General features: G+C 35.4%; 1 protein-coding gene across 1 annotated transcript in view; it reads right to left on the bottom strand.

Moving 5' to 3' along the window:
- Positions 1 to 21,366, bottom strand: part of LOC149806713 (TPR repeat-containing protein DDB_G0287407-like) — a 152,743-nt gene that overhangs the window by 111,914 nt on the left and 19,463 nt on the right. The window contains exons 4-5 of the mRNA XM_089956818.1: positions 13,799 to 13,908; positions 8,752 to 8,885 (exon numbers count right to left, since the gene is read on the bottom strand). Coding sequence (XP_089812944.1) covers positions 8,752 to 8,885; positions 13,799 to 13,908 — 244 coding nt within the window. The remainder of the gene's footprint in view (positions 1 to 8,751; positions 8,886 to 13,798; positions 13,909 to 21,366) is intronic.

Below are 21,366 nucleotides of genomic sequence, written 5' to 3'. Positions count from 1 at the left end.
CTCTTTTATGATCTCGTTTACTTGAATCTTCTCAACATAACTCTCCCCAGAGTTGTCAATTCAAATAACTTTTACTTTTTCTTCTGATGTATTATTTTTTTGTTTACATGATGACATGTTATAGTCTTGTAATGATTTATTCCATCGTTGCTAATTGTACAGTACTGTAATTTAATTTTGCAGATGAAACTTTTGTAAACAAAAAACCTTGTTATAAAGGAAGTGATATATGTACTGTCATATGAATTTTCGGTCTTTGCCTGGTACCCTGTTTTGTTCACATTTGATTGTTTCTGTGTAGTTGTGTTAATCTGCAAAATCTGTTTTTAACCCATCTGACCATGTTATGATCTTTACAATTACTTCAATCGTAATCATCATTTTAAAATAAAATTTAAATTGTTGTTTTTTTTAAATGTTCCACTGTGTGAAGCCCAATACTCAAAACATTGCTGATTCCATTTCTATCTGACCATGTTATAATCTAGACAAATATGTCCAGTCATAATTGTCAATTAAAACAAAAAATCCACTGTGCCCAAATCTCTTTCGGAACATTGCTGACCCCATTTCCTGCAAACATTCGTGTTACTAATATAATAATAACCTTACTGGTATATGTACTTCAGCCAATATTTCTTTCAGTAATGAAAACCTGACATCCTGAAAAAAGACATTGGGAAAGATAATCAGATTACTTACCTTACTGTAATTAAATATTGGTTCTGGACAAATTAATCGTAAAATGTGGCTGTTTGTGAGGGGTAAATTTTACATTTGTGTACTAATATGTTGGCCACTGGTCACATGAGAGTGGTGACCTTTCTTGAGGGGTACATTTGAACATGAACTTGTCAGTGCCAAGAGATTCAGGATATAAAGAGTGGGTGGCCACTGGTGGGGGGGGGGGGGGCATTCACGAGGGGGACCTCTGTATTCAATATTACACCCACTTACAGATGGCTGGATATCATTAAAGATCTTGAAGAATTCTCACAAGCAATGCTGGTTGATGTTTATCTTACTGCGGCAAAAGCTTCAACTGGTAGCCACCTAATGGTGGTAAGGGGATATAATGGGAAAGAGTTTTTTCCCTTGTTGTTATTTATATCTATATGTATAATATACATACATACATACATACATACATACATACATACATACATACATACAATAAAGATTGTTTATTATGTTCTTGGAGATTTTTTGTCCATTAGAATGTTTGACTATAATTAAAGTACTTAATTAAAGTACTTGATTTGTTGGTTCACCTGAGAAAAATCACCTGATGCACCAAAGTTGGATAAATAATGGTGGATATTTAAATAGCAAAGGTGTAACTACAAAGGTAATAGGTAATAAAAGCATGATAATCACATATCATTCATAATCAGTAATTTAAAAAGAGTTAATGAAGACAACAGGTTATAAAGGCATCATATTCACAACTCATTCATAATTGGTATTTGAAAATGAAAAGAAATGTTTCTGTTTTGTATTTATTGTACTAATTAATTTGGTAATAACCTTTAGTGACTGTTGACTAACTGAAAACATCCTGAAGTAAATCTCTCTTGTGTTTATTCTGAAATCTGACTTGTTAAACTGGCTAAATATTTGTTGGTCATAAAAAGAACAAAAAATGTCTCTTTAGACAGAAAGATAAATGTCTCTTTAGACAGAAGGATAAATGACTCTTTATACAGAAAGATAAATGTCTCTTTAGACAGAAAGATAAATGTCTCTTTAGACAGACAGATAAATGACTCTTTAGACAGAAAGATAAATGTCTCTTTAGACAGAAGCATAAATGACTCTTTATGCACAAAGATACAAATAAAATGGAAATCAAAGTACCAGTGAGATCAAATACAAAGATACCTCATTAGAGGCGACAAAACAAATTGAGTGTGAAATAAATGATTTATCATGCACGGCATGATGTTTCCACCAAATGTTTTACAAACTGTTTAGTTAAAGCAGGGTTTAGTGAGCAAACAGATGTCATTACCAGTGACAGCAATGTTAATAATGATGATGTTCGCCTTGCTATGGTACATGATACCTACATTATTCTGGTAATGGGGATGTTAATTTCTTGTATAAGGTTAATTATGGCTCTGTTAAACTTATGATACAAACAAATGAAATGTAAATTTTTTGTACCATGAGGATATTGTTTGTGATATTAGTGACTGCCAAGACAAACAAAGTTACTGAACAAATACAATTTCACATCAAAGTGATTTTTATGATTCAATGGCTTTTACATGTATATACATCTATTTTGACACTTTCATTACAGGGAAAAAGCTTCCTGCTTTATCAAGTTTTCTCATAATAACATGTTATTTTATTATTTATACAAGTGTGTGTTGTCTGAAATTTGTATTACCATTATATATGAGTTCTGACAGTAATGATACAAGTATAAATCACTTACTATATGTATGTCCAATATCAATAACACGGACACCAGTACATAAACATATTGTGAAAGACAAAAACATGAATCTGGGAATAATGATTCTCAATTATAACTTTCTAAAATTCTGATTCACCTAACAAATGTTATAAACAAACTTTACTAATTAATATATATATATATATATATATATATATATATATATATATATATATATATATATATATATATATATATATGACAAACAATAGTGCAAAACTGGTGTGATACCAGCCCATGCTCATTCAGAATCTACCAATTCTTTTTTCAAGGTCACAAAGCCACAAAAAACAATTACACAAATGAAAATGTAACAAAACACAAAAACCACACAAATACACAATTACAATACAAAGTCTACATTGTATATCTTGTAAACTGGTACATTACAAAAAAAAGTTTAATGATGTTGAATGTTGTTACCTTTTAGTGCTAGCAAAGCGTGAAAGGCTAAAAAAACTTATCCCAATCGAAGGTGCTAGTAGATCAGCAATTAATTGTTTGCCCCATCTACAAAATTTTTAAATCTTGGATGTATTATTTCATCCTGGATATAATATTTCAGTGCACTGGCTGTGTGTTAAAAATTGCTAGAATTTACATTCTAGAGTAAAACTGCATCACTCTTAATAAATGCTTTTTACTAGGTTTATTAAGATCTTTTTGATAATTTTACATAGAAATGACATTTAATATCATGTATTTGAGAAAGCAAATAAATGGCAGAAAAAAAATGTGATTTTCATAAGCTGTAAGTTCTTTGTTACCTATGCAATGGACAATGACTGTTCTGATTATTCCTGACTTAAGGCACTGGGTTTGAGTGTACACAGCTGACGAAACCAATAAGCTTCACATTTCCTAATTTCTGTGCTCCATTTTTAAATATGGGCGATTCCAGTCAGGATTATATCAATAAAAGCATCGCAAAATGGAGAAGATAAATATTCTGCTACTGGGCTCCTTTCCTGCTGGTATGCCAGTCAGATCTGTGGAGATTCATTCTAATATTTAATTTCTGTGTTTCTCCAACATATTTGGAACTGCATACCTGAATGTTATGAGGTAGATCACATTTTCAGTGTTGCATGTTATAAACTTAATATTCACAACCAAATCTGAGATGCCTTCTGACAAATTTGGTCAAGTTCTGTAGTAGTTATCGAGAAGTCAATGAAAAAATTTCTATTTTTAGGAATAGCAGCATATTTGATGGTGGATTGGCACAACTGAAGGCCCTCTATGCCAGGACACTTTCTGTCAAACATGGTCAAATGATATTTTCTAGAAGACATTGAAAATAGCAATTGTTGACAGATGCATCATGGATGCAGGGCCAAAATACGAATTCAATTGGCATTGTGTCCAGATGAGTGAAAAATACGGAGCTTAATCTAAAAATCTTAACATTAAGTTTAATCAAGGGTGTGGACAGACAAATGGATGGAGACACACAAATGCCAAAGTAATTGGTGTGTCAATCTCCTTCTAGGGTAGGCTCAATAAACAAACATGAATATGTGGAATAATTTGACTTGCATATCCACTGCTGACACCATTAGCAGAAAATGATACCACTGCTAGTAGCATCAGCATAATATAAGACCAATACTGACAACAAAACATCAGCAGAAAAATGGCATATATGTTTCACATTATGCTAACAGAGGACAGACAAAACAAACAGAGCGAGAGAGAGAATTACAGACCCCATAATAGGTAATTTTACCAATGTGCACTAGATTTGTATTTATTTGCATCAAAATTGTGTTTGCATTTCATTTTTCATGTAACAGAAATGCATCCAGATCACTTTCATATATCATTTCTTTCCACCTTCACTTGTTTGGAACAAAACAATAATACATATACAGTGTGACCCCACTATAATGCACTCCATTATAACGCGAATTCGGATATAACGCGGTCGTGGCGTGGCTCCTGAAATATCATATACACGTTATTTTTCTTGTGCATAAAAATTTTTCTTAAAAGGTATAGAGAAAAAAAGTAAAAAGTTGCTTATCATTTTGGGATAGAGATCGCGTATGAATAAAAAATGCAAGACGATTGTGGCTTGGCTCCTGAAATTTTATATGTATTTTTCTCGTACACGAAAAAGTACTTTTTCTTTCTTCTTAAAAGTAAGAAGAAGAAGAAGAAAAAAAAACCGCATAAAAAGTTTATTCTGGGATCGTGTAGGTCTTCGCCAATGTCGCAAACTTGGATTGTTTTTCCTTATTGGCTGCAAAACATACCATGTGGCTTTTTTTATCTGTTGGCGACATTGTTGGCTGTTTAAACTTTTATATACAACCATTGGTTTGGAGTGCAGAAGTTCAGTGGCCCCATGAAAGGAAGCCGCAAGCTAGATATAAAATGCACTGAAATTTATCTATTGTTACATAAACAAATTCTTTGTCTATACTGACAAACCATCTAAACAGTGCATTGTTATATCATAATCCGCTTATCCTGCCATCTAGTACGAGTTCTGTATGCTGTGAAATATCCGATTTTTTGTTGTTGACATTTCTGGTAACGGAGATCAACTGGACGAGGCATTCTCTCGTATTCTTTCATCGGATTTTCAGCCGCTCGCTAGTAATTAATATACTTATTGTTATTGTTATTGTTATAGGGTTTAACGCCATTTTTCAGGCTATACATGGAGGCCAGTATTAATGGTGGAGGAAGAACCCGGGAAAACACCGGAAAGAACCACCGACCCACGAGAAGCTACCAGCAAGCTTTCTCACATATCCACATTGGCCAAGCCCTAGACTCGAACCCAAGCAGACAGAATTAATATATTTACAAAGGCTGGCATTTGTGTGTGGATGGTAAGTAAAATTCCTCTTCTTTTCACTCAGAATTAAATCCTTCAGAACACTCAAGTTTTCTGTAATACTCCATGTCATCAGAACACCTGTGTCTCTATCGTCCATTGACCCTTTGTTAATTTTCAGACGCATGCATAGAAGGCAGCATCACGCTGCTACCACGAATGTAAAAAAAAAAAAAAAAAATTCTTATTGACTTCAGTAGAGTAACTAGAACAGTCTAAACGACGGCCAATTCCTTTTTAAAAATGTATCCAGATAAAACAATTTCCTGAAATTTCAAAGGAAACATTACCTTTGAAGCACCGACTGTTATGAAAACGTACTCAGCAAATGGAAAAAATCACCGTCTCAGTCATGTAATACAATTATTAGATGTTGCTGCCACAATAAGAAATGGGCATTCGTTTGGTTCTCCAAAGCTTTTTCTTTAGCGGTGACTTCAATAGCGCATGCACCCTTCATCAAAGAAAGCCGACTACAACCTTTCAATAACAACAAAGAAGTTTTCTTCAAAGGAAGTCAGTACCAAACTTAAATAAAAGTGTTGAATTTTTGCATTTTCCAACATGACTGGAACACTTTAACTGTGCTGTGGAAGTTTACTTTCTGTAGGGAAAAAGTTTATGCCAATGGCGGCCTAAAACGCAAACTAACTTTTACCGACTTCGAACGTACTTCAAAGTAAATGTGCTTTGTCATTCGTTACATGATTGTGCTACGTTTTTCCACTGAATTCAGACCAATATGACCTGTTACAAAATTAATGAATATTTTAAAGCTGTGTAAGCATATTTTCGATGGAATCGCTTGTATTGTGGATTCAATGTATATGATGAGGTTCGCAGGTGAGTACACGGCGTTGATACTCTATTCATGCTATACATTAGACATTTATATATAAACAGTATTCACGTATATGTACCAATTCATGGTTCTCTAAATAAAGTAAACTATTATACGATGTCTTCTCTCTTTTCACTACAGGTGTATTTCTCATTTAATATGCATTAATTCAAGATAGCAACTGTGCACGTATTTTACCGCCCGCATTTATTACCCCCCCCCCCCCAATTTTTTTTTTGGGGGGGTACATTTTCTTCAGCTAACTGACTTGGTTGCATATAACACGGTTCGGTTCATAACACGGTCGGATTCTATGGCTTCCAACTACTGTGTTATAGCAGGGTCCCACTGTACTTCAAGTTTGTTTTCAATTTTTGTGTTAAAGAAAGCTAATTCAAGATGTATCTTATCTTATTCATAGAATGCTTTAATTAAACTGAAAATGCATAAAATGCAAAAGACAGCATTAAATTTGCAATAGACTAAAATATAATATTAACTGCAATAAGTTTTAAAATATAGTTGTACAAATTTGTCTGTTTCTTATATGATTTCATTCAAAGACTTTAAATATACAATCACCAATGATGATGATGTTGGTTGTTTTTTTTATGCCTGCCTCAACAAGAACATTGTCATGGAGTGTAGGGGGTTTCAAACCATTAGCGAGTGTATGGACTCCAATCCTGAATAATCATACAAATAGACTTTTGACAGTGGCAATTTAGAATTAGTTCAAAAATAATCAATTTTTAAATCTATTCCTGATACACAATTATTTGTTGTTAGTTCTCATTTTTCATTCATTGTTCAATGTTCTACACTTTGAATTTGTGCTCTCCATTTTCTTAAAAATGCATTCATCTTTTTTTGTTTCTGTTCATTCTGCATTTCAGTACATTTGCATTCATTCTTCATTCCGTTTGAGTTTATCCTGGATTCTGTTTGAATTCACTCTCTATTCATAGCTGCCAACCCTCCAGACTCGCAATTAGTGAAAAGTGGGATAAAAATTAGTGAAAAATTATATCATGACCCTAACTCCACCCACTTCGATGGTCAGTACTACATTATGTGAAAATCCCAAAATAAAAATAAAACATATTATTTACACCGATTACATGTACTACTATACTTGCACCTAAATTTACTGATATACACAAACTTCACGCTATTTGTCATGATATGATGCTGTGGCAGTCTTGAACTTCTTCAATCAGGCTATGGTAAATTTGTTTTAAAACAGTTTAGGCTTCTTGCCTACCAGTTAATCTTGGTGACTAAAATTGTTGCAAATTTTCAGCACCTGAGGAGGCACTTAAAGCTTGTCTTATTTTTTCCTCACAATAGCAAATAATCTTTCACTGTCACTGTTGCTATCTCCAACTGAGAAAGACAGGTTATGTTCAACAAGAAAGCTTACAAACAATGTTTCAGCACTGGTAGCATGCAGGATTTAAGTAGGTGGCTTAAAGTACTATAATACTGAAATCTGCTGGGGGTGCTATAGCATCGTTCTGCCACATACCAATGGCTCGTCTCATTGCTTATAATTTATCTTTCATACATGTATTTATAATATTACTATATGGTACATATATGACAGGTAAATTATAAGCAACAATACCAGCCCTAGTGCACATTCCCAATTTTAAAATTCTTGGCACACTACTGTGCAAAGAGCATAATACTCAACGCAAGGCCAAATTTTGGTGTACTCCAATGTATACTTCACTTTTTGTGGAATACAAATCTTTTTCCTTGGAGGTGAAAACATTTTAACTGCATTGTAGCTTTAATTACTAAACGGTATTAATCCAGAAGATGAAACATCGAATGGTTAATGATTAGTGGTGTTGGCGCATGCGCAGAAAACTGTGAACTCAAGCAAATTACAATATACGCTAATCTTTCAATCTAAAAAATTCCAACTCCTGAAAAAACTGTCTTCATGTAGTTTCCCAACCTTGATGTGCTTTTTGCTACCAATGTGCTTCCTCACATCATCTCTGCCACCATGCCCAATGCTAAAATTTGTGGCACACTGTGCAAAAAGCAAGATTTAAGTTGGCATTTGATGGCTGAATGCACGGCAAATGTTTGGTATATTCCAAAGTAAACTCACATTTTGTGCAATACATTTCTTTTTCCTTGGTGGTGAAAACATTTGAAAGATGCGATGCCAAACGGTAATTCAAATCAGTGTTGGCAGCACATGCATGGAGAAAAGTTCCAGATAGGCAGTGGTTTCTTTCAAAAGCATTTGTAAACTACTCTTGTACATATAAATTAAAATAAGCTTAAATGCTTGCTACCGGACCAAAAGCACCAATCGGCTATAGTTCTACTAATATCGCGATTAGTAGTGCTGAATAGTTTTGGCAATGGCCGATATCATGACTTGCAATTAACGGAAAAATGTAAAATAATTGAGAATTGGGGAATTCATGATTTTTGGGCATGCAGCATGAATCCATGAATCCTCTAGAAAGTCATGAAATTCACACCAAAATCATGAGGGTTGGCAGCTATGTCTATTCCATTTTCACTTCACTGGTTAAATTACCTGTTTCAGGGTCTGTATAATGACAATCTTACTGTTATGATTATCCTCCCTGTAAGCTCCATATAAGATCTCGAGGTCCTCTACCAGCAACCCATAGGCATTAATGTAGTCTTCAATATATTCATCTGGATATTCTCCCCACATAGGGACCCAGCCAATACTCTCACTGGAATATAAAAAAGACGAGCCTTAGGAATACGTAAGCTCTTATTTTCTAACATCCAATAAAAAATATGCATGAAAAGTGTAATTGCAGTAACAAGTCATAACCTTCAAATCTGAACTTTTCTGACACATAAGTCAGAATTAAATTTGATTCAGATTTATTTTTATTATTTTCTGTGAATTCATTTTCAATTATTTTCATGGGTGGCAAGTTTCATCGTTTTCCTATAGATTACATCCTTGTTCATTCCTGAATTTATGGTTTGGGAAAAGGGTTCTATTGTTTCCCCAAAAGGATCCATGTTCATTTGGGTCTTTCAATTCATGTTTTTTAACAACCACAAAATAGAACAAAATAGCACCCCATGAATTATAATACCTTAAAAGTAATGTCAAAATGACCAGCAAATTCTGACACCTTAATTAACATGCTCTCAGTGGCTCAGCTGTTGGCATCATGTCATGCTGAATGCAAAAGAAACCAAAGAACCCAAGAAAAAACAAATTTGTTAGAAAATTGTATTTTTCTTAGAATACTTAACCAATTGCATTAAAGTAAGGATAGAAGCTCTATTAATCCAGCCACTGTGAAAAGGCACAAAAGTTTCATTTTATTCATATATGTACCATATAAACAAAGTGAAGAAACTCTGTCCAATCCTTCTCTTAGCTCCCCTTACCATCGCTAGGTGGCTACAGTTGTTTACTCATGCTTTAACTTAACCAATACCTCAACAAGGATTCTCCTATTTGCAGGATGTGTGGTAGGGTTTAACAGTAATGTGACTGGGTCAGTACTCTCACTGAAACCATATTTACTATATAATTTTCTTTTCATTTGAATTTGTTTCCCCGTCTCTGAAAAGCTACATCACACAGATAAAAGCCTGAGAAGGTTGACTGTGCAATATCAGACAATGGCATCAATTATATTTCAGATTGCCATGTTCTTTTCGATCATGAGACTTGCACAGATAGCTCTGACCTCATGAACTGAGATTTTCGTGAGGTGTACTTGACATTTTGAGATCTCATATTATGAGTAGCATATTACCCACTTTAGCCATGATGCCAGGGTGATTAGATACTCTTTCCCTAGCTTCACTGTGGAAAAAGACATTGCCAGACCCTATAAAATTCCTCTGTGCAATTTATTGGTCCTGCATCACTGTCACTATAAATGGATCAATACAGGAAAGAGTGTGGTTCATCACTATGACTGCCCACTGATGACAGCATGTTTTTATCTATGAAGCCTAGCTGAATCATCACCAGCACAGAAACATCTAATCCAGGGGTGCACAACCTTCTTCAGCCATGGGCCAGATTACATTTTCTAAGACAACTCGAAGGCCACAAACACTAATTTCTTTAATATAACTATTATTAACGGGCCAGATTTCTGTGTTGTTTTAATTTGCCCTGATGGCCATACAGATCTCGTTCACGGGCCAGATCCACCCCATGGGCTGGGGGTTGTGCACACCTGATCTAATCTGAACTGGAGATAGTGCAGGTCAAATGAAAGGGCATGCAATTTCCATACCCTGCATGCCAAAGCTGAAACTATCAAGACACACCTTTTCTATAATAGCAGCATCAAGGAGGAGATAGCTAAGGACTCGAACTGACCATAATCGAGGAATGTAAACACCCATGACAAAATCCACTAGAGAAACAGGGCATTATATTTTGCAATATTCAAGAAAAAATTGGCCAATAGGTCTAACAAGTCCATATAATGACCAGTACTTACTTTCCCAAAATATGGAGTGCCAAAGAATGCTGACTGAAGGGTTAAAGCATGCTGCAGCTTAAGGATGGATGAACACAAGCAGGTGTCTTGTCTCACAAGATCCAGGTTAGCCGAAGCCTTCAGAGCCTTAGTTATCATGTGGTGCATGGCCCTGGTAATAAACTTAGCAATTAATGCCATCGACTTCAATGCATGGTCTCTACCTGTTTTTTCGCCAAATCCAGCACAGAGGAAGTAATGAACATGCTACACAGTAACTTAAAGGTTGCATGGAAGACAATTTTGTCAACTTTATGAAACAGCAGATGGTCATATTGACTACCATGATGTTCTTGTCCAATGACACCAGCAAAGTGTTTAACATCAGCAGATGCAAGTGGTCCAACATGGAGAAAACATAACTGACTTTCTGAAAAGAAAATTCTGGACCTGGCCAGGTCCCTTAATTGGTCAGAGCTTTCTCTGACTTTTGCTGACCACAGAAGCTTGAAGGATGGTGGCAGATTGTCATCTTTCAGATCCACCAAAACCTTGATGTCATAGGCCTGGGTTGCAGGTGACAGGGCTTGGGTCTCAAAAATTGGTAGAACTCTATTTAGATTTCCTTTATGGCCACTTTAAAACTATATTTTGTCTGTTCCACTGAATAGCTAGACTGGATGGTTGGCATCAAGAATGGCGCCAGATTTACAGGCCCAAAGCCAAGCTCAGACATGCAGGGAAACTTGTACCCACTGTGCAGCCTAAAAAGTAAGGAAGTCTCCTGTTAAGATCCAAACCATCATTGGAGAAATAAGAGGGACCGTGGTGATCAAATTCACCAACAAAATGTGTCATCCCTTCTTGAACTAGTCCCTATATCTATGACTAAAACAATGTCTGTGTAGACCATTTGCATGGCAATTCTGTGTAGACCGTCTGGATGGCAATTCTGTTTAAATCGTTTGGATGGCAATTCAGTGTAGACCGTTTGCACGGCAATTTTGTGAAGACCGTTTGGATGGCAACTCTGTGTAGACCGTTTGGATGGCAATTCTGTGTAGACTGTTTGGATGGCAATTCTGTGTAGAGATGGCAATACTGTGAAGACCATTTGGATGGCAATTCAGTGCAGACTGTTTGCACGGCAATTCTGTGTAGACTGTTTGGATGGCAATTCTGTGTAGATCGTTTGATGGCAATTCAGTGTAGACCGTTTGCACAACAATTCTGTGAGGACCATTTGGATGACAACTCTGTGTGTAGACCGTTTGGATGGCAATTCTGTGTAGACCATTTGGATGGCAATTCAGTGTAGACCATTTGCATGGCAATTCTGTGTGGACCGTCTGGATGGCAATTCTGTGTAGACCGTTTAGATAGCAATTCTGTGTAGGCCATTTGGATGGCAATTCTGCAACCTTTTTTTACCTACAGATAACCTAATGTAATGTTCACTGTGTGCATTAGATGCATCACCTTCAGTGTGGGGAAGACCATCATGGTGACTCCCACTATACTAACTAGTGATGACATCTTAGGATGCATACTCATTCTGGGGCCCCGAGTGGTCTAAAGCGCTCACCATTACAGATCACTGCCATCTCACCTCTGTCTGCATCTGTTTGAGTCTCGGATTCAGCTAATGTGGTTATATGAGAAAGCTTGCCAGTAGCTTCTCATGGGTCGGTGGTTCTTTCCAGGTTTTTTCCAGGTTCTTCCTCCGTCATTAATATTGGCCGCTATGTATAGCCTATCTTGTGCTGAGAAATGGCATTAAACCATACAACAACAAACTCATTCTGTCACGCTGGTCTTGATACATCTCTCTTTGGTCTTAATCCCTCAGCACAGTACTGAGGAAGAGATGGTTCCAGATCATGATGCACAAACAGTACATGCTGAGTCTGATGAACACTTGATAAAAGCAAGGCAGGTATCTTGCACGTCCTCAACTGCCTTGAATCTTGTGCATTTGATATACTTCATCCACATGTTCTATCATATCTAAAAACAAAACGAAAAACAATTTGAAGAAATAAAACTGAAAGTGTTTACCTCTGTAAATAATCAATACTTATTCATAATAACCAAAGAAATTCCAGCAGTGTGCATGAAACAACCACCAACAGGCACCAACAATACCATGCTGGAGCACAAAGTATGAAAGAAAAATATTCAAAAACTATGGAAAATTTCACATAAATATAAACAAATTTCATGCAACATGTAGAAATAACTTTACACTCAATAATGTACCAACTTTCTCAATGGATGGTCAATCATCCCCATTATAAAACTGAGTAGTCAACTATAACCACCTGGCAGAGGTAAAGGTGGGTAATGAGAAAGGTTGGAAAAAGTTTCTTCCCTTCATCTATATGGCATATTGATGGGAAAGCCACAATTTTTCATCTTTCTCTGTTGAATGGATTGAAGGTATGGGAGCTTCTTTCCTAACAATAATGTTCTTTGGAAACATGTTCAATGGAGAACCACTGGCCTTGGATGGGTGACCACATACCCTTATTAGTGACACAACAAGACCCAGGCCCACAGAAGTGAAAAGAGACAAATGACACCACCACCTGCTTATCACAAAGCTATAATCCTGGCCGCTTACTGAAAGTTCTAGTGTTAAGTCCTGAATCAAGAGCTGATGGTGAAATTAAAGCAAGTATCCTTTATTGCTGACCTCTTGGAGCAAACATTTCTAGATATTATTCATAACCTTTTCTAATATTCATTTTAAAGGCAATGAAATACATTGGCTGATAAAAGGATGACAAATTAATTTAAGATGAAAAAACTGACCTGGCGTGAAATGAAACTTTGGATAAAAGCTTATATTTTTTCCATTACAGAATCTATTATAATCAACATGTTAGCTGATTTATATAAAATAACAAGTCCTGACATAACTTTTAATGAGAAAACACAAACAAAAATGTTACTAATAAAATAAACATCACCAAGTAATGTAGTTGATTGAGTTGATATATACAGAACCTAAAATGTATGTTTCTCAAATATAAAAATTATCAAAACAGTTGCATATTACAAAATTATGCAATGTATCTTGTGACACAAAATATTGTTCAAGATGTTTGATAAACTTTGTTTAAAACAATAATACAAACTCTTGTAAAAATCCTCATTTTGTCTTACTTCAAACTTACCTGGTAAAATTCAGGAAGATGGGCATAATGTTATTGTAATAACAGTTTTCAATACTGGTCTGTATTTTTTCTTGACTTGATGCATCTCTTTTGTCAGGATGCCTGGAACCCTATTAAAAGAAAATAATCATCATCAATCTTAGCCTTTTTAACTTTAGAAACTAGGGGACAAATCTTTATTATGTAAAGCTGTGCTATCAAAAGGGTTGTAATTTCATCAAATAAATAAACCTGGATACTTTTTGAATTTCCTTTTGGAGAGAAAAATGTGAGACATACCAATAATCATGTCATCATCAGCATCAGCATTATCATCATCTTTGCAGGCATCCACTGAATGTTAACATTGTTTTGTAAGCTTGTAGCTCTAAAACTATTGGCAGGAATTTGATAAAACTTAAAGGAGACCAGAAACCAATGGAAATATTGAATAATAATAAAGGTACTAATGCAGTAAACCTTATTCTGAAGTATCATCTGCGACCGAAATGCCAATATTAAAATATTGGCCTATCTTCTAGGAGCTGAATTTCCGTGACCTTGTATGCAAAATTTCTGCACCTATTTGGTTACTTTCGGGATGTGACGTCATAGTAGCGACTCCAGCAGCCCAAGTGAGAGTTGCCAGAGAAAAAGACAATACCGTTTTGCGTTGCTTACGGGTGTAATAAAACATTAAGAAAAGCCAGTGGACAACATTTTTTTTTCTTTTCCGAAAGATAAAGGCATAATGAAAGAATGGATACATTATTACAAACGTGTTGATTTCAAAGCAACACCATACAGCCCTATGTGCTCGTTACATTTCTCAAAGAACTGTTACGGGAGGGATTCTGAAAAAATGGCAGCTCAAGGATACGCAAATACTAGGCCTAGACAAAAAGTTGGCGCTGTTCCAGACATAACGTTGAATATTTTAAATCCTGGGAAAAGTGTTGAACGTGCGAGTTACGAAAATAGGCAGAAGGCCGAGTAAGTGACCACAAAATGCAACAATCAATTCACAGATCTTTTATCTACACCAGCAGTGCTAAAATTAAATCGGATAGCCCGACACCCTGGGCCCCTCTGGTTTTAGTTCCGGCCCATCCTGTATTCAAAATGAGATGCCCGTCAGGCTTGTCGAAACAAAAATTGTTTGCCTGAGGAAACTTTGATCGGGCTGGTGAAATTAGTAAATGTATTTTCAAGATGTTGACATACATGCCTTAACACGGCACAATCTAAATCAAATCACTACTGTTCAAGGTGAAATTTAGATTTGATTTTAATCAAATGGAGGCTTTGCCAAAAATAATATTTAAAACCTGTCGTGTTTCGAGAAAACACAATTTTCAGTAATCTTATAAAAATTACAAATTTAAAAAAAATCATTGTATACATGTAGCATGTATAAACGGTAATTTGTAATGATTGGAACTGATATAAAACTATTCCTTTGGCAGTTTAAATAACAGCGATTAAAAGAAAAGAGGTCAAAGTTTCACATTAAATGGCTGACAATAGAAACTGGCTGGGGGTGACTATTGACCCAACCCCTTGCCCCAATGTGTGAGCGCCCATGGGACGTACCTTTTCTCCATGTGATAGGCCTTATTATTCCCCCAGGACAAGCCTATTTTGCATATTCTGGTCAGCTCTGGCTAAATTGCAAAATAGCTAAAGTTTTGATTTATGTACGCAAACAATAAAGCCGATGTGACTAATGAACATACTCCATCCTTGCATTGATCTTGTGAAAAGGACTGCCCTTTCGGACATACTTCAAAGAAACCCTGTTCGACAGTGTGTGTGTGTGTGTAAGCACCAGCAATTGATTGCCAAAATAAACGATGCCTATTTTGTTGTTACTTACGATGCCATGGACTTCAGGTTTAAGTCTTAATGCATGTAACACTGTTTGCTGAACAAAATATTTATTCAGAATTAGTTCTTTAGGGCCACATATACTGCATGGTATATTTTGTTTTATTCCTTTTAATTTAATTATGGTAATTAAACTTTACATATACGGTCGAGGAATGTTAGGTGTCAACTAGCCAAGTTTATTTGGCGGAAATGGAGATGCGATTTTGTTTGCAGAGAAAATTTCACAGTGATCATTCATTTAAGCTAATTGGTGACAATTGTACTCTTTTAATTTTGTTATACTAAAGTACTGTTGTAGTTGTTTAAAAACATCTGAAATTTACTTGAATAATGTTTAATTTTCACGTTCTATTTACTGAAGAAGAAAAAAAAGAAGAAAAAAAACTGTTTTGTGATTTTAATTATTTCCTCCAGTGCCGGATTTAGACGTGTGTGCGTGTGATTTGAATTTTTAACGTAGCTTTAACAATTTTTCAGTCATATCACTACGATGTCTGCAGTGTGGCAGCTTAGACTGTGGATTGCATAGGTTATATCTATTTATAAACGGTTTGGGGTTGTTTTTTTCTTCTTCTGACAAATGAAAATTGACAGACATAATGTAATTATCAGGACTTCGCTGCGAAAAATTTAGAGATATTATGAGATCGGGATGTAGATGAGGAAATACCCCAAAATCAGGAGGTTTTTCTCCCGGCTTGAGAGTTGACAGGTATGAACTGTCCGGGCTTGTGGAATTTCAGCCAGGGCTTGAGTTTATTTAAGTCACCAGCCCGGGGCCTGTACCTAAAAGAATTCTTTTAACACTGACCAGTACAGTACATAAGCTATTATATCAGACTGCAGATTCAAGTTTTGAATGTGCAACCCATATGTGGTCTCCTTCCGTCTGTCTCGCTCGCCAATGTTTATGTTTGTATTCGAGGACTGGCTAGTATTGCGTCACGGTACCACGTGATCTGTCGTCTCATTAAAACTCGGCAATTTACGGAATTGTGGTATCTTCCATGCAATAAAATCACTACCCGCTTACGATATTTAATTTATAAACATGTCAGTCAAATTAAAATCTGTAGAGAATTACATACGTAGAAGGAAAATTTTGATTTCTGGTCTCCTTTAATATACATAATGTCCAGCATGTGTTCTTATTTAAGCAAATGAAATGGTATGGGTGTGTGACGACTGAGTTAAAAGTCAACCTTTAATTTCTACATATTTTGGTAGAAGTCAATGCTCATTTGCAATGATACATCGATCATTAATTTACCTTTCTGAATATAGTTTGGTTTGGTCTTGTGCAAGGCTGGGTATGAATGGTGGCCAGTATATTTGAATGAGGAAGAACCCAGGTAGAACCCATAAAGAACCAACAATCCACGTGAAGCTATTGGCAAGGTTTATCACATACCGTCATTGAACAAACAAAGACTCAAACCTACATGGACAGGTGAGATGTGAATGATTTGTAAAGACGGGCACCTTAGGTCACTTGGCCCACTTCACCACCCACCCCCCACACCTCCCCCACCCCCCAATCTTTGGAATATTGTGTTACGTATATTTGATTTAATTTATATTTGATTTAATTTAATTGTTTGTAAGTTATAAAATCTTTTTATTTTTATTTTCATTACATGTCAAAATAATGTAGGTTTGTTTACTAGGAACTCAATATTTTTTCAGAAAATAGTTTGACCTTGACTCTTCAGTTGTAAACACCTAAAGCTGACCTAGTTTCCAACCTTGATTTCAGAAATCACTGAGACAAGTAAACAACTTTTTATTTTTTTATCCTATTCTTAGAGTAAAATGATTGGTTTTTGTCAAGATCATACTGGAACTACATGTTTTTAGACAAAAATACTTCTCAAAGATTCTGGAAAGTTGACCCTCATCCAGGAATCTGTCATGCATTTTAAGTTATTGTATAATCATTGTTTATAGAGATTTTCTCAGTCTGGGCTTAAAACACTTGACATCAAGGTGTTTGTTTGTTTGTGATCAGTTTTGGGAATAACATTTTAATATTTATTCAAAATATTTGGATTCAAAGGATAGTTCTTTTATCAGGAAGTATATGAGTGCTCATACAGAATTCTTGGACAAAGACATTTCATTAAATTTTATTGGGAAATTCAAATGCCAGATTATTGTTTGTGAATAACACAGAACTGTAGACACAACAGTACAATAATAGCTACAGTATACATCATAGCCTTCCATCTTGGAGTCTTCGTTGGGACTCGAACTTGAATTCATTAGAACATTTCATTATTAGGACTTCTAAAATTTCATTTGTGGATTATTCTTAGATTATTTTTGGATTTGATTCTTAAAATCGTAAGTTCTTATTTTTTCATTTTTACAGAGTTTTTCCAGAGAAATAAATTATTTGTTAAATTTTTTAAAGCTTGTTGTTTTCACTGTTTCTTGTGTTATTGTTTATTCCAGCCTAAACACTAAACATAAGAATTGCATAAGTATAGAGAATTAACTCTGTGTTAAATCGACATTACCATGGGTCATGCCCTTGTATCTGTCTGTGGTATGCTGGACCTGCTGATGGGCTTCATCTTGGAAACCATTATGATCCCTGACCTATTATTATATATACACTGTCCTAACATGAAAAATCTAAGTCATTTATGTAATTATCATTGACTCTGGAGACTGACCCCTGGTTTATAACATACATATGTACGTACGTACATACAGACATATACTTATTAAGCCTGATAAGAGTAAATCTATGTTACATACATACATACATACATATATACACACATACAGACACACATATATACATACATACACTCATACATACATACACATACACTTATTAAGCCTGATAAGAGTATACCTATGTTATGCATTTAGCATAGTTTCCTGGGTCACTTCTTATCCCCCTGGAGTCAAAACATTTAAGCCATTGAGATCTCTGCCCTGCAATCATATTAATACTTTCTCTACATGAAAGACCATGTCATTTATTGCATAACTAACACTGGCCCTGGGTCATTTCCTGTCGAGATAAATCATCTATGTCATAGCCTTAGAAAGAGTTAATACACCAACCCTAAAATAGTGGAAATGATTTACAGCAAATAACAGAAAGGCAAACGGCTGAGGCCGAAAAAGAAAAGACACTAGTGTATTTTATTCTTGATAAATACTATACTTAACTTCAGTGGCATTACTGATTTTATTTTGACAGTTCACTTACATGCAACTTTCTGGATCTGTATATTGTAAGAGTTCTCTTTCTTGATCTGACCATGCAACCAATAAATGAACATTTTTCAAAATGGTTAATAAGAACAAAACTAGGTATGCTTTTGACAGACCAAGATACATGGTCAAGTAAGCAACCTGAGTGCAATCAATGATTACATAACTCACCTCTACTTTCACTAGTCTCCAGCAGCCAATGTAAACAAATACAGACTAGGTGATCTTGGCACCCTTTCTATCTAAATTATTTCTGGGGGCAATCATTTATTTTTACATCGAAACTTTTAATAAGCTTAACATAAGTCGAGTCCAACTGCAAACTGCACAGACCCAGATCCACCACTGTATAATGTGCCAGAATATCTGAATCGGTGCAGTTTGTTAGGAGTAATCAGTAGAACAAAATAGGCTGATTTGCAGCAGCTTTATGATATGGCAGATGGAATCTTTGACTCAACTTTCAAGTGAGCATATATGGTATGTGTAATATAAACAGAGCAAGAAATGTATGGCCTACAGAGTATTTTGTACATGTGTCCTTAGTGTGATAGGAGATAGCTGCATACAATTTAGTATGGCACAATATTAATTTTGCATTAGGCACAAATCAATAACAGTACAATGAATCTGAGTGAATTTAACTGATTCTAATTGTAATACTAAAAATGTAATTTAAATCTGTATTTTGATAATATTAAAAAAAAAAAATTCACTGACTTGTCTTATTTTTATAAATATCTATTAGCTACTTCCTAGTAAAGTGATTTGATAAATTTTTTATTATAACTACCTCAGTAATATTTTTCGTGGAGGCTGGTAACTATGGACTGTTGACAGCGACATGATGACCTTTGAATTTCACTCCTATTTATACTCCTCAGAAAATAGTCATGTCATTTAATTCTGACCAATCACTGCTTGTCTGGCACGCCATACAGGATGGGTTGTGCCAAACAGATATTCTTCAACTAGTGCCACAAAACAAGAGTTATTGTACAATTTAATGATTTAATTTGCATTACTTGGCTATCTACACTCAATCAGCAGCAAATATATAAATATTTTGTATTATCACCTGTCCATCAAACATCAAAGCCTTTTAATGTCATAACCATGGTCGCTTGGCAATGGTTGAAGAGGAGACAAGTAAAAGTGAATGCTGACTCCATTGAAAATACGTTGACTAGCATAAAAATGAATACGACATTTAAAGTTGAAACCATACCCATACTTGTATAAAGGTTTATTGCTTGGAATTGGCTATGTGATCCCATGTAGCCATCATGCTGCAAATGTATTTTGTAGTGTCAGCTGATAAAGTCATTAAGCTTAGTTAGTGCTATTCAAATGCTGACTGGGAAGGGACATTGGTGATAAATATACTTAAAAGTGTAATAAATTCACATAAAGTAGGATTCTAAAAGAAGCTACTGGCAGCGTTCTCACATACCCACATTGGCTGAATCCGAGACTCGAACCCATGCAGACAGAGGTGAGATGGCAACGATCCATAACGGAGAGCGCTTTAGACCACTCGGCCACTCGGGGCCCCCAATAACTTAGTAAAGAAACTGATTAATGCTGTACATAGTTTAGGCATCAATAATTACTTTAATGAACTCAAATTACAAGCATACAGCATGCACTGCATTCACTTATTTCTTATACAAATTTGTATATACAACACAGAGTTAACCTGCTGAAGGTAACATGTCATAATATACAATGTATAGTAATTAAAATGGAAAGATGATCACTGAATAAACATATTTATTGCAACTTCCAACTGCACTGGTCAAAAAAGACCTTCTGAGTAGGTTAGGATGTATATGTGTCTAACATGGATAAAAATGTAGGTCACAGTAACCATCTTTAACTTTAATGATTAATAACAAAGATGCATCCAATTATCAAGTTTCATTATAGAACATAAACAACACCCAAAAAATGAACTTTTCGAAAACAAATTTTTTAAAAAGTCACTGAGCATAAAACAGGTCACCAAGACCTCTTTTTGTTGTTGTTGTTGTTATAGGGTTTAACGCCATTTTTCAGCACAAGATAGGCTATGCATGGCGGCCAGTATTAATGGTGGAGGAAGAACCTGGGAAAACCCCAAAAGGAACCACCGACCCACGAGAAGCTACCGGCAAGCTTTCTCACATATCCACACTGGCCGAGCCCAAGACTCAAACCAAAGCAGGCAGAGGTGAGATGGCAGTGATCCGTGATGGAGAGCACTTTAGACCACTTGGCCACTCGGGACCCCTGACCTCTTTTTAAAAAAGGGATGTAGAACTTATCAAGATGCATCAAATCACCAAATTTTATGATCCCAGTTACAACAGAACATATGTATATAACATACCAAATATTCCTGTGATCATAAGCCAAGTAAAAAATGCTAGGCAAATGTAGTAAACGATAAAATATAGGTCATGGGGTACTTTTGGTGTAAAGTGTGG

Source organism: Sinohyriopsis cumingii, chromosome 1 (assembly GCF_028554795.1).
Source record: "Sinohyriopsis cumingii isolate HCF-2022 chromosome 1, ASM2855479v2, whole genome shotgun sequence".
In the NCBI taxonomy this organism is placed as follows: Eukaryota; Metazoa; Mollusca; class Bivalvia; order Unionida; family Unionidae; genus Sinohyriopsis; species Sinohyriopsis cumingii.
The sequence above is the reverse complement of the archived record's forward strand: the minus strand, read 5'-3'. Positions and strand labels throughout refer to the sequence as shown.